Source organism: Amphiprion ocellaris, chromosome 3 (assembly GCF_022539595.1).
Source record: "Amphiprion ocellaris isolate individual 3 ecotype Okinawa chromosome 3, ASM2253959v1, whole genome shotgun sequence".
NCBI lineage: Eukaryota > Metazoa > Chordata > Actinopteri > Pomacentridae > Amphiprion > Amphiprion ocellaris.
The window spans coordinates 41,015,167-41,029,685 of record NC_072768.1 but is presented as its reverse complement, the minus strand read 5'-3'; the positions used below and the strand labels follow the sequence as shown (position 1 = coordinate 41,029,685).

General features: G+C 45.2%; 1 protein-coding gene across 5 annotated transcripts in view; it reads right to left on the bottom strand.

Annotated features, from left to right (window-relative positions):
• The window catches only part of LOC111585526 (sodium channel protein type 4 subunit alpha B-like), a 44,173-nt gene that overhangs the window by 21,818 nt on the left and 7,836 nt on the right, over positions 1-14,519 (bottom strand). For 4 of the 5 annotated variants that reach the window (XM_055008594.1, XM_055008582.1, XM_055008590.1 and 1 more), the window contains 12 exons: positions 13,012-13,140; positions 11,687-11,772; positions 11,342-11,581; positions 11,067-11,130; positions 10,840-10,981; positions 8,285-8,491; positions 6,440-6,545; positions 6,154-6,368; positions 5,707-5,778; positions 5,525-5,620; positions 3,448-3,795; positions 3,138-3,315 (listed from right to left, as the gene is read on the bottom strand). In XM_055008594.1, the coding sequence (XP_054864569.1) occupies positions 3,138-3,315; positions 3,448-3,795; positions 5,525-5,620; positions 5,707-5,778; positions 6,154-6,368; positions 6,440-6,545; positions 8,285-8,491; positions 10,840-10,981; positions 11,067-11,130; positions 11,342-11,581; positions 11,687-11,772; positions 13,012-13,140 (1,883 nt within the window). Of the gene's footprint in view, positions 1-3,137; positions 3,316-3,447; positions 3,796-5,524; positions 5,621-5,706; positions 5,779-6,153; positions 6,369-6,439; positions 6,546-8,284; positions 8,492-10,839; positions 10,982-11,066; positions 11,131-11,341; positions 11,602-11,686; positions 11,773-13,011; positions 13,141-14,519 lie in introns of those variants that run through there. The other variant, XM_055008598.1, reaches the window with a different exon arrangement.

Here is a 14,519-nt window from a genome sequence, read left to right as displayed (position 1 = left end):
CCCAGTAATACATCATTCCCTTCGGGTGTGGACTCAATTTGGGTGGTTCTTTGGATACCAACTTTTTTCCTTTTTGAGTCCAATTGCCTCCAACCACTTTTTCACTCCCTCTCGATCTGACTCCACTTTTCGGAGTTGGCATGAGAAGGGTATCAAATCATTCGCGAATATGTTTCAGGATGGCTGTTTTGTCTCTTTTAATCAATTAACAGAGAAGTACAATCTACCCAAAACACATTTCTGTCGATATCTGCAGGTTAGACAGCATGTTCGTGCACACTTGCCCGGTTTCCCCTCAGAACCCGCCACTAACCCAATTAATACCTTTTTATCCTTCGACCCACTATCCAAAGGTGCCCTGTCCAAGCTTTATAGTATCATTTCAACGCAGAAACACACACCAATGGACAGAATTAAGGCAGCCTGGGAACAGGACCTTGGCCATATTCCCGATGACCAATGGGACAGCATTCTCTCATCAATACATAAATCCTCCATTTGTGCCAGACTCTGCTTACTCCAATTTAAGGTGGTTCACAGAGCTCACATATCCAAAGTTAGACTGTCTAACATCTATCCTGATATATCTCCCACCTGTGATAAATGCAATCATAATGATGCCACCCTATTGCATATATACTGGCTATGTCCTAAATTGCAGAAATTTTGGCATGATGTATTCCATACTTTATCTACAATATTGAAGAAGAATCTAGGCCTTAGCCCGACTCTTGCCCTGTTGGGTGCTGGTGATGGAGATAACCCTCACCTGTCTCCCACAGAACACCGTATGGTTACCTTTGCCTTGCTTCTGGCCAGACGGGTAATCCTGTTGAGGTGGAAAGGTGCTGCTCTGCCCACGCTCAACCAGTGGTGCCAGGATATTATGTCCTGTCTTAAACTTGAGATGTTGCATTTTCTCGTAGTGGCTCAAAAAAAGAAATTTTATGAGACATGGGAACCTTTCTTAACCTACTTTCATAACACCCAATGTAATTTACAATCTGACTAATCTACCCTTGGCATGGAACAAGATCTGATTCTGTGTGGTGCACTGCGATATATTCTTAGAAATTGTGCCTTATCTACTCATTTACTATCTGTACTTCCAATTTGTATTTCAGTTGTTTCTTTTTATTTATACATTTACTTATTTTTATTTATCTTTTTTTTTTAGTACTGTTGGAGGTAAGAGGGTGGGAAGGGATGGGAGGATGGGAAGGGCTCTTGATCAGCGCCAGGTGTGAGATCTGCTTACCCTACTTGATCTACATATAAGTACACCATCTGTGGAAATGCCAAATGTCACTGCCCAACCCTGGATTTCCCAAGTTCTGTCCTTATTGGTTTTGTGTTTGTATGTTCATAATGTAAAAGAGCAATAAAAATATTTGGAATAAAATCATCATGTCGGACTGAGGAACATCTCCAGAACTCTGTCAACACAAGTGAACCTTCACTTTAACAGAAACACAGTTAATCAAGTAGTCCAGATGTGTGAAGAGATTCTCAGGATCTTTTCCACATTTCAGCTCCAATATTCATCAGAAACATCCCAGAGAACTTCCTCTATAGTCCAACCCTCACCTAAAACCACAGCAACACAATAAACCCTTACTGAGATCAGTCATGATGGAATCAGAGCAGTTTTCCTCCCAGATGTTTAGAGGAGCTGAAGCTAGTTTGAACAATGGTCTCTGAGTTTGTTCCATATCTGCAGGATCCGCACAGAGTGGAACACAGTTTGATTATCAGTGATTAAGCATGGATCTAACAGCTGGAACATCTGGCTACCTTAGAGAAGATGGATCTAACAGCTGGAACATCTGGCTACCTTAGAGAGGATGGATCTAACAGCGGGAACATCTGGCTACCTCAGACAGGATGGATCTAACAGCTGGAACATCTGGCTACCTCAGACAGGATGGATCTAACAGTTGGAACATCTGGCTACCTGAGACAGGATGGATCTAACTGTTGGAACATCTGGCTACCTCAGACAGGTCCATATTTAGTCCTCACGTGAAGACACGAATAGTCTGTGGTCTGAGTCTGAACAGATCGGTGACAAACACAAACAGAAAAGTGACCACAGTCCGACAGACTGATGAAGCCCTTAATGTTCTGGACCATCTGATGAAGCCTATAATGTTCTGGACCATCTGATGAAGCCCATAATGTTCTGGACCATCTGATGAAGCCTATAATGTTCTGGACCATCTGATGAAGCCCGTAATGTTCTGGACCATCTGATGAAACCCGTAATGTTCTGGATCATCTGATGAAACCCATAATGTTCTGGACCATCTGATGAAGCCCATACTGTTCTGGACCATCTGTTGAAGCCCATAATGTTCTGGATCATCTGATGAAGCCAATAATGTTCTGGACCATCTGATGAAGCCCATAATGTTCTGGACCATCTGATGAAGCCTATAATGTTCTGGACCATCTGATGAAGCCCATAATGTTCTGGACCATCTGATGAAGCCTATAATGTTCTGGACCATCTGATGAAGCCCATAATGTTCTGGACCATCTGATGAAACCCGTAATGTTCTGGATCATCTGATGAAACCCATAATGTTCTGGACCATCTGATGAAGCCCATAATGTTCTGGACCATCTGATGAAGCCCATAATGTTCTGGATCATCTGATGAAACCCATAATGTTCTGGACCATCTGATGAAGCCCATACTGTTCTGGACCATCTGTTGAAGCCCATAATGTTCTGGATCATCTGATGAAGCCAATAATGTTCTGGACCATCTGATGAAGCCCATAATGTTCTGGACCATCTGATGAAGCCTATAATGTTCTGGACCATCTGATGAAGCCCATAATGTTCTGGACCATCTGATGAAGCCTATAATGTTCTGGACCATCTGATGAAGCCCATAATGTTCTGGACCATCTGATGAAACCCGTAATGTTCTGGATCATCTGATGAAACCCATAATGTTCTGGACCATCTGATGAAGCCCATAATGTTCTGGACCATCTGTTGAAGCCCATAATGTTCTGGATCATCTGATGAAGCCAATAATGTTCTGGACTATCTGATGAAGCCTGTAATGTTCTGGATCATCTGTCTGAACACCAACAACTCCAAAGACAACAAAATAGAAATCCCACCTTTATGATCTGGGTCAACGTGGTTCTTCTTTCCCTGGAAAGTCCAGATGTGGTCCAGGATCCAGGTGCTTGACTTGGTGATGGCAGTCTGCAAGTTATTTCTTCCTTTTTCTTCTGGAGAGGAAAGTTTTTCAAGACTGAATGATTTTATCAACAAATTGAGGAACAGAACCAAGACCTGAAAGAAGACCAAGAACAGAATCAGGACCTGCACTTTACACTGGTTTAGAGACTTCAGGGTCAGTTTACTGGTTCATTATTCCAGATAGATGATGGATCAGTTTGGTCACTCAGGGCTGATGAGACTCACCAGCAGGTGTCCAATGACCATCACCGTCATGAAGAAAACCAGACATGTGGCCTGACCAGAGACCTCCATGCAGTCCCACAGGATCTCCACCCACTCGCCACACAGAACCCTGAAGATGACCATGAGGGTGTGGAAGAAGTCATGCATGTGCCAGCGAGGAAGCTCACAGTCCATGGCGATGCGACAGACCTGATCTTTGTAGTCCCTCTGGAACAGCTGCATGCCGACCACCACAGACAGGAACAGCAGGAAGAGCAGGACCAGAGCCACGTTCCCCACCGAGCTCTGGATCATCTTCAGAAACATGTGGAAGGACGGCCACCACCGGGCCAACCGGACCACCCGCAACTGGATAGGAAGACGGACAGGTGAGGACATGAGGAGACAGGTGAGAATATAAAGAGACAGGTGAAGATACAAAGAGACAGGTGAGGACACAATGAGACATCCATCCATCCATACATTCATCCATCCATCCATCCGTCTTCTTCTTCTTATCCGGGATCGGGTCGTGGAGGCAGCAGATGAAGCAGGTCATTCCAGACGTTCCTCCTCCCAGCAACACTTTCCAGCTCTTCCTGGTGGATCCTGAGGCATTCCCAGGCCAGATAAGATATATAATCCCTCCAGAGGGTTCTGGATCTACCCCGGGGTCTCCTCCCAGGAGGACATGTTCAGAAAACCTCCAAAGGAAGTCTCCCTGGAGGATCTGAATCAGATGTCCAAACCTCCTCAGCTGGTTCCTTTAGAGGTGAAGGATCAGCAGCTCTACTCTGAGCTCCCTCCGGATGTCTGATCTTCTCCCCCTATATCTAAGGCTGAGCCCAGACACCCTACAGAGGAAGCTCATTTCAGATGCTTGTATCCATGATCTCATTCTTTGGGTCACTACCCAGAGCTCATGACCATAGGTGAGGGCTGGAACGTAGATGGATGGTAAATTGAGAGCTTCTCCTTTGAGGCTCAGCTCCCTCTTCACCACAATGGTTCGGTACAATGCCTTCATTACTGCTGACGCTGCACCAATCCTCCTGTCAATCTCATACTCCATTTTCCCATCACTCATGAACAAGATCTTGAGATACTTGAACTCCTTCGCTCGGGGAAGCAACTTTGGATGGAAAAGTCAGTTGAAAACACTGCTATTCAGACAAGCTTTTGGTTGACTAAATGGTTGGTGACTGTATTTTAGTGTCATGTTTAGAGCTGGGCCTTTAAGGCGTTAATTTTGATGAATTAATTACAAGGCAAAGGAGGCTTTGAACATGGACCACTCAGACTCCAGGTCCCCAACCTCCCTGGGATGCAGGAGTAACTCTTCCAGAGGTGGGAGTTGAAAACCCCACGGACAGGATCCTCCTCCAGACGTTCCGGCTGCAGGTCTGATGATACAACTATAAAGTCAATCATCAACCTTTGGCCTAAGGTGTCCTGGAACCAGGTACACTTATGAGAACCTGATGCTCCAACATGGTGTTTGTTATGTCCAGTCTATGGCTAGCACAGAAGTCCAATAAAAAAACACCACTTGGGTTCAGATCAGGCCGTTCTTCCCAATCTCCTCCTCCAGGTTTCTCCATCGTTGTCCACGTGACCGTTGAAGTCCTCCAGGAGAACTATGGAGTCCCCAGGTGGTTCCCCTTCCAGCAACCACCCAGAGACTCCAAGAAGGTCGAATACTCTGAACTGCTGTTGGTGCATAAGAACAGACAGCAGTCAGAGAGGCAACCCTCTGGTTCTCCAGGGAGAACTCCAACAATGCAGAGCTCAGCCGGGAGCTCGTGAGTATCCCCACACCCACCCAGAGCCTCTCACCCTGGGCAACTCCCACACCAGCTCAGGTTCCATCCTCGCCAGTGAGGCGACAAGTTGACACAATGAGACAGGTGAAGACACAAGGAGACAGGTGAGGACACAATAAGACAGGTGAGGACACAATGAGACAGGTGAGGACAGGAGGAGACAGGTGAGGACACAATAAGACAGGTGAGGACACAATGAGACAGGTGAGGAAGCAATGATGCAGGTGAGTGACTGTACTGTTAACTAGCTACAGTGATGAAGATGAATCACTGACCGTTCTGAATTTCACAGTAAACCCCTCCACATCGCTCAGTCCCAGCTCCAGCAGACTGCCCACAACCAGGATGAAGTCAAAAATGTGCCAGCTCACCTGTAACCATGGCAAGAGAACCATTACACAAGTTTCCATGACAACAAAATCAGTCACCATCACTGGAAGCAAAATACAAGTCTGACCTTGAAGTAGCCAGAACAGCCCAAAGCTACGAGTTTGAGGATCATCTCAGCTGTGAAGATAAACGTGAAGACCTGCAGAAGAGCCAGAGGTTAGCTTCAGAACAGTGGAACTAGAACAGTGGAACTCGTCAGAATGATGATGTTTCATGGTACAATGTTTTGCTGTTTTGTAAGAGAAGACAGGTTTTTCAGCGTGACTGTTTTACCTGTTGGACAGGTGTGTGGTCCAGCAGGTGAACTGATCTGTTTTACCTGCTGGACAGGTGTGTGGTCCAGCAGGTGAACTGATCGGTTTTACCTGCTGAACAGGTGTGTGGTCCAGCAGGTGAACTGATCTGTTTTACCTGCTGGACAGGTGTGTGGTCCAGCAGGTGAATGGATGTGTTTTCAGGTGACTACAGTCACAGCTGATCCTGTCTCATTCTGAACCTCTTCTTCTCCACTGACCAGCTCTGAGATGCTCAGATGTTCCTCCATGCTGGGCGTCATTGGATAATGTTCCATGGCCATGAAGACAGTGTTGAGGACGAGGCAGAGGACGATCCCCAGGTCAAAGCAGGGGTTCATGATGAAGGTGTAGCACCGCTGTTTGATCCACCGCCAGCAGCCACAGCAGTCCCCCTGGAGGAAGACGTGGATGAAGCTGCACCTCGAAGGTTCACCTGAAACACAGTGAGGGAAGCTTCAGGCTCAGTGACGTCCTCACAGGGATACAAACTGAAACCTGTTGTACCTTTCACGGCATCCTGTTCCTGCTCGTTGCTCTGGCTTTCTGCAGCTGAATTCTTCTTCTGTGGTGAGTCCCGTTTCTCTGGGAGTTCCGCCCTGCTGGAGGCTTGCTGTCATTACAGGACACCTTCATGAGAGGTGTTCGTTCAGCAGGAATCATTCTACTTCAACTAATAATTCTAGTTTTTAACCCTGATCTGGAACATTTCATACTCAGGATACTCAGGACTCTGTGGAGGTTCATGACTTCCAACCAGGGCTCATGTTCTAAAGACAAGCTCAGTGGAAGATGGAACAGAGTCTGTGACTGAATCATCAGAACAAATGTCCACTTTGTTTATTCATCATTCCTTCATTCCTTCATTCCTTCCTTCATCCATCCATCCATCCATCCATCCATCATCCATTCGTCCATGAATCCATCCATCCATCATCCAATAATCCTTCATCCACCCATCATTCATTCATTCATCATCCATCCATCCATTAATCCACGCACCATCCATCCATCATCCATCATCCATTCGTCCATCCATCCATCCTTCATCCATCCATCATTCATTCATTCATTCATCCATCCATAATCCATCCATAATCAATCCATCATCTATCATCCATCCATCCATCCATCCATCCATCCATCCATCCTTCCATCCATCCATCCATCATCTATCCATCCATCCATCCATCATCCATCATCCATCATCCATCCATCCATCATCCATCCATCCATCATCCATTCGTCCATGAATCCATCCATCCGTCCATCCATCCATCATCCATCATCCATTAATCTTTCATCCACCCATCATTCATTCATCCATCCATCCATCCATCCATCCATCCATTAATCCACCCATCAATCCATCCATCATCCATCCATCCACCCATCATCCATCATTCATTCATTCATTCATTCATCCATCCATCCATAATCCATCATCCATTCATCCATCCATCCATTAATCCACCCATCAATCCATCCATCATCCATCCATCCATCCATCCATCATTCATTCATTCATCCATCCATCCATCCATAATCCATCCATCCATCCATCCATCCTCTATCTGTCCATCTATCCATCATCCATCCATCCATCATCCATCCGTCCATCCATCCATCATCATCCATTCGTCCATCCATCCATCCATCCACCCATCCTTCATCCGTCCATCATTCATCCATCCATCATCCATCATCCATCCATATTCCATCCATCCATCCATCCTCATCAGGGTCATGGGGGGATGGAGTCTATCCCAGCTGACTGAGGGTGAAGGCAGGAGACACCTGGACAGGTAACAGTTTATCACAGGTTCACCTGGACAAGTAACAGTCTATCACAGTTTCACCTGGACAAGTAACAGTCTTTCACAGGTTCACCTGGACAGGTAACAGTCTATCACAGGTTCACCTGGACAGGTAACAGTCTATCACAGGGCTAGACATAGAGACAAACAATCACACTCACATTCACACCTACGGAAAATTTAGAATCACCAGTTAACCTCAGCATGTTTCTGGACTGTGGGAGGAAGCTGGAGAACCTGGAGAACCTGGAGAACCCAGCAGGGAGAACATGGAGACTCTATGCAGGAAGATCCCAGGAAGGCCGGGACACGAACCGGGGATCTTCTAGCTGAGAGGTGACAGTGCTAACTACTGATCCACTGAGCAGGCCGACTGAGGATCAGCTGAGGTTTACTGTGACCAGTTAACAGCTGAAATGATCCTGATCTCTGACCTCAGATGGAGGTTCATCTGTTAACTGTGCAGTGATGTAAGGGAGCGTCTGATTGGCTGTCGGAGCTGAGAGTGTTGCTGTGATAAAGATGAAACTCTCACCTCCTCCTCCTCCTCTTTCTCCTTCAACACCTCCACAATCCGACGGAACTCTTCCTCTTTCTGTTTCGCCTCAGCGGCGCCTGCCTCCTCCCGCTCTGCCATCGCCATGGCAACCACAGCCAGAATGAGGCTGACCACAAAGAAGCATCCAGGGAAGAAGATAACAACGAAGACAGTCGCGTAGGATTTACCTGTGGCTCGCACCACCTGCAGACATACAGGTGAGACAGGTGAGATAGAGTCACAGTACAAAGCAGAAGCATGAAATATCAGTGAAAGCCTCCTCCTATACCTCCTCCTGATTAGTGGTACTATGACTCCTCCTATACCTCCTGATTAGTGGTACTATGTATCCTCCTATACCTCCTGATTAGTGGTACTATGACTCCTTCTAGACCTCCTTATTAGTGGTACTATGACTCCCATACCTTCTGATTAGTGGTACTATGACTCCTTCTATACCTCCTGATTAGTGGTACTATGACTCCTTCTGTACCTCCTGATGAGTGGTACTATGACTCCTCCTATACCTCCTGATTAGTGGTACTATGACTCCTTCTAGACCTCCTGATTAGTGGTACTATGACTCCTATACCTCCTGATTAGTGGTACTATGACTCTTTCTATACCTCCTGATTAGTGGTACTATGACTCATTTACCTCCTGATTAGTGGTACTATGGCTCCTTTTATACCTCCTGATTAGTGGTACTATGACTCCTTCTAGACCTCCTGATTAGTGGCACTGTCTCCTCCTATACCTCCTGATTAGTGGTAGTATGACTCCTTCTAGACCTCCTTATTAGTGGTACTATGACTCCCATACCTCCTGATTAGTGGTACTATGACTCCTATACCTCCTGATTAGTGGTACTATGATTCCTATACCTCCTGATTAGTGGTACTGTGACTCCTTCTATACCTCCTGATTAGTGTTACTATGACTCCTCCTATACCTCCTGAGTAGTGGTACTATGATTCCTATACCTCCTGATTAGTGGTACTATGACTCCTATACCTCCTGATTAGTGGTACTATGACTCCTATACCTCCTGATTAGTGGTACTATGACTCTTTCTATACCTCCTGATTAGTGGTACTATGACTCCTTTACCTCCTGATTAGTGGTACTATGGCTCCTTTTATACCTCCTGATTAGTGGTACTATGACTCCTTCTAGACCTCCTGATTAGTGGCACTATGTCTCCTCCTATACCTCCTGATAAGTGGTACTATGACTCCTTCTAGACCTCCTGATGAGTGGTACTTTGACTCCTATACCTCCCGAGTAGTGGTACTATGACTCTTTCTGTGCCTTGTGATTAGTGGTAATATGACTCCTTCTATACCTCCTGATGAGTGGTACTATGACTCCTCCTATACCTCCTGATTAGTGATACTATGACTCCTTCTAGACCTCCTGATGAGTGGTACTATGACTCCTATACCTCCTGATTAGTGGTACTATGACTCTTTCTATACCTCCTGATTAGTGGTACTATGACTCCTTTACCTCCTGATTAGTGGTACTATGGCTCCTTTCATACCTCCTGATTAGTGGTACTATGACTCCTTCTAGACCTCCTGATTAGTGGTACTATGTCTCCTCCTATACCTCCTGATTAGTGATAATATGACTCCTTCTAGACCTCCTGATTAGTGGTACTATGACTCCTATACCTCCTGAGTAGTGATACTATGACTCTTTCTATACCTCCTGATTAGTGGTACTATGACTCCTTCTATACCTCCTGATGAGTGGTACTATGACTCCTTCTGCACCACCTGATTAGTGGTACTATGACTCCTTCTAGACCTCCTGATTAGTGGTACTATGACTCCTATACCTCCTGATTAGTGGTACTATGACTCTTTCTATACCTCCTGATTAGTGGTACTATGACTCCTTTACCTCCTGATTAGTGGTACTATGGCTCCTTTTATACTTCCTGATTAGTGGTACTATGACTCCTTCTAGACCTCCTGATTAGTGGTACTATGTCTCCTCCTATACCTCCTGATTAGTGGTACTATGACTCCTTCTAGACCTCCTGATGAGTGGTACTATGACTCTTATACCTCCCGAGTAGTGGTACTATGACTCCTTTTGTGCCTTGTGATTAGTGGTAATATGACTCCTTCTATACCTCCTGATGAGTGGTACTGTGACTCCTTCTATACCTCCTGATTAGTGGTACTGTGACTCCTTCTATACCTCCTGAGTAGTGGTACTATGACTCCTGCTAGACCTCCTGATTAGTGGTACTATGACTCCTATACCTCCTGAGTAGTGGTACTATGACTCCTGATATACCTCCTGATTAGCGGTATTATGACCTCTCCTATACCTCCTGATTAGTGGTACTATGACTCCTCCTGTACCTCCTGAATAGTGGTACTATGACTCCTTCTATACCTCCTGATTAGTGATACTATGACTCCTTCTATACCTCCTGATTAGTGATACTATGACTCCTTCTAGACCTTCTGATTAGTGGTACTATGACTCCTTCTATACCTTCTGATTAGTGGTACTATGACTAGTTAGTTACTGACCAGCTGCAGCAGGTTTTCCCAGAAGTCATGAGTCATAAGTCTGATCACAGACAGCAGAGACCAGCCAAATGAGTCAAAGTTGGTGTATCCATAGGTTGGGTTTCTCCCATCCCTCAGGCAGACGGTCCCCTCTGGACACATGCTGAACACACCACATGTTGTTATTGTTGTTGTTGTTGTTGTTGTTGCTGAGTGTAACATATCATTCATCAGTCATGTTTACACACCCGGAGTCTGAGCTGTTTCCACACAGCAGAGCATCAAGGTGACCAGGCATGTGGTAATGGTTCACTATGTGAGGACAGACAGACAGACAGTCAGTCAGACAGACAGACAGACAGACAGTCAGACAGGCTGTCCTCTGTTCCATCTAAAACACACAGTAGCCATGACAACAGCTGTGCTCTCAGTCCCCTGCCGTCCTGGTGTGTGGTGTGACTGGACCGACTGTGTTCAGGTGAAATAAAACTGATTGAGCACCACCTGATCATCGTCTCCATACCTGGGTCGTTGATGTACGAGTGGAAATCAAAGTCACCGCTCCATGTCATGTTGTCATGGTAACCTGCCGTGATGTTCTCCATTAAGGGCGGCGGCCAAATGATGCATTTCTGCCTAAGATTTCCCATGAAGAGCTGCAGACCAATCATAGCCAAGATACTGAGGCAGAACGCCATCAGGATGATGACATCAGCAAGCCTCTTCACCAATTGGAGGAGAGCTTCCACCGTCTTCTTCATACCTGAGGAGGACATAAAACACCTGACTTGGGGTTTCGAAAACACACTGAGACACACACAGACACACACACACACACACACACACACACACACACACACACACCCACCTGGGATGACTGTGAAGATCTTCAGTACTCGAGGAATCGTTATCAGCACCGAAAATTTCGCCAAATCTACAAACTTGGTCACACACCTGAGGAGAGACATCTTCATCATCATGATCTTCATCGCCATCATCATCACCCTCATCATCATCATCATCATCATCTTCTTCATCACATCATCATCACCATCATCATCACCATCATCACCATCATCATCATCACCATCACCACCGTCATCACCACCATCACCATCATCATTACAATCATCATCTCTATCATCATCATCATCACCATCATCATCAGCTTCATCACCATCATCATCACCATCATCATCATCCTCACCATCATCATCACCTTCACCACCTTCATCACCATCATCATCACTATCATCATCACCATCATCATCACCTTCATCATCATCATCATCATCACCATCATTAACACCATCATCATCATCATCACCATCATCATCATCACCTTCATCACCATCATCATCACCATCATCGTTTTCTTTTTACATATATGTATATATATGTTTTTGTTCAGTTATGGTTTTATGATGTTCTCTAATTTTGATCTGCCAATGGGACTTGAGACGGAAATTAGCCGTATGGCTACAATCTATCATATTTACATGAAAATGTACATTAATACGAATTGTGCCATTTTAAAAATAAATGAATAAATGAATGAAATGAAATGAAATCACCTTCATCATTGTCGTCATCATCATCACCATCATCATCATCACATCATCATCACAATCATCATCATCATCATCACCTTAATCACCATCATCATCACCATCCCCACCACCGTCATCATCATCACCATTATCATCACAATCATCATCATCATCATCATCATTATCACCATCATCATCACCATCATCATCTTCATCACCATCATCATCACCTTCATCACCTTCATCACCATCATCATCACCATCACCATCATCATCACCATCATCATCACCTTCATCACCATCATCATCACCTTCATCACCTTCATCACCATCATCATCATCGTCATCATCATCATCACCATCATCACCATCATCACCATCATCACCATCATCATCACCTTCATCATCATCATCATCATCACCACCATCATCATCACCTTCATCACCATCATCATCATCATCACCATCACCTTCATCACTATCATCATCATCACCTTCATCACCATCATCATCACCATCATCATCATCACCATCACCATCATCATCACCATCATCACTGTCATCATGGTCTTTAGATCTTTCTGGTCTTTAGGTGTCTCTGGTCTTTAGGTCTTTCTGGTCTCTAGGTGTTTCTGGTCTTTACCCAGTGGTGAGGATGAGGAGGTCTAGCCAGTTCCAGGGATCTCTGAGGAAGGTGAAGCGTCCCAAACAGAAGCCTCTGGATACCACCTTCACCAGGACATCTAGCGTGTAGATGACCATGAAGATCAACCTGCCATGAAAGCAGAACAACATCAAAGCAGCAGATTTAACCAATCAAGATCTTTGGTTAGAACAACACGAGAGACAAAATACAGATGCAACAGAAGCTTCCATGTTCCTTCATCCAGCACCATGAATGGAAGAACCTCCCAGGGTGGACAGGAACCTACATGGCTTCAGGTCCTTCTTCAGAACTTTATTACCTAATTAAAAACCAAATACCAGCTTGCCACAGCTGAGTTTACTCTTTTCCAGATGCATCAATCACCACATTCTTTAATGCTGTTCTTCTTCGGGTAGCTCCAGCAGACTGATGGGTGGATTTATGTTCTACTTTCTGCTGCAACTGACATTTATTTTATGTAGCATCAATAACAGACTTGAATTTAACCTGTATTTAGCTTTACCTCTTATCATTCAACACTGTTAGCCTTGCAGTTAGTCTGATAACTAGCCCTGTTAGCCTGTTAACCTGACAGTTAATCTGTTAACTAGCCTTGTTAGCCTGTTACCCTGGCAGCTAGCCTGGCAGTTAATCTGTTAACTAGCTCTGTTAGCCTGTTAACCAGGCAGTTAGCCTGACTGACAAGGATGAATTATGTCGCCTGCAGGGGGCGCCAACAGCAGCACAGACTGGCTAATTTCATCTTCTTTTATTGCACGCAGTGTAAACAATCTGCTCACAAAGATCCAGAAGATCGGCTCACGAACGTCAGACAGAGACCATAGATTGTAGTCTATGATAGAGACCACAGACTGTAGTCTATGATGGAGACCACAGACTGTAGTCTGTGATGGAGACCACACCTGTAGTCTATTATGGAGACCACAGACTGTAGTCTATGATGGAGACCACAGACTGTAGTCTGTGATGGAGACCACACCTGTAGTCTATTATGGAGACCACAGACTGTAGTCTATGATGGAGACCACAGACTGTAGTCTGTGATGGAGACCCCAGACTGTAGTCTGTGATGGAGACCACAGACTGTAGTCTGTGATGGAGACCACACCTGTAGTCTGTGATGGAGACCACACCTGTAGTCTGTGATGGAGACCACACCTGTAGTCTATGATGGAGACCACAGACTGTAGTCTATGATGGAGACCACAGACTTTAGTCTGTGATGGAGACCACAGACTGTAGTCTGTGATGGAGACCACAGACTGTAGTCTGTGATGGAGACCACAGACTGTAGTCTGTGATGGAGACCACAGACTGTAGTCTGTGATGGAGACCACACCTGTAGTCTATGATGGAGACCACAGACTGTAGTCTGTGATGGAGACCACAGACTGTAGTCTATGACGGAGACACATGGACTCTTTGTTCCACAACAGCTGACAGATTTCACATCCAGTTTCATGAAGTGATTCATAGTGGTCAGT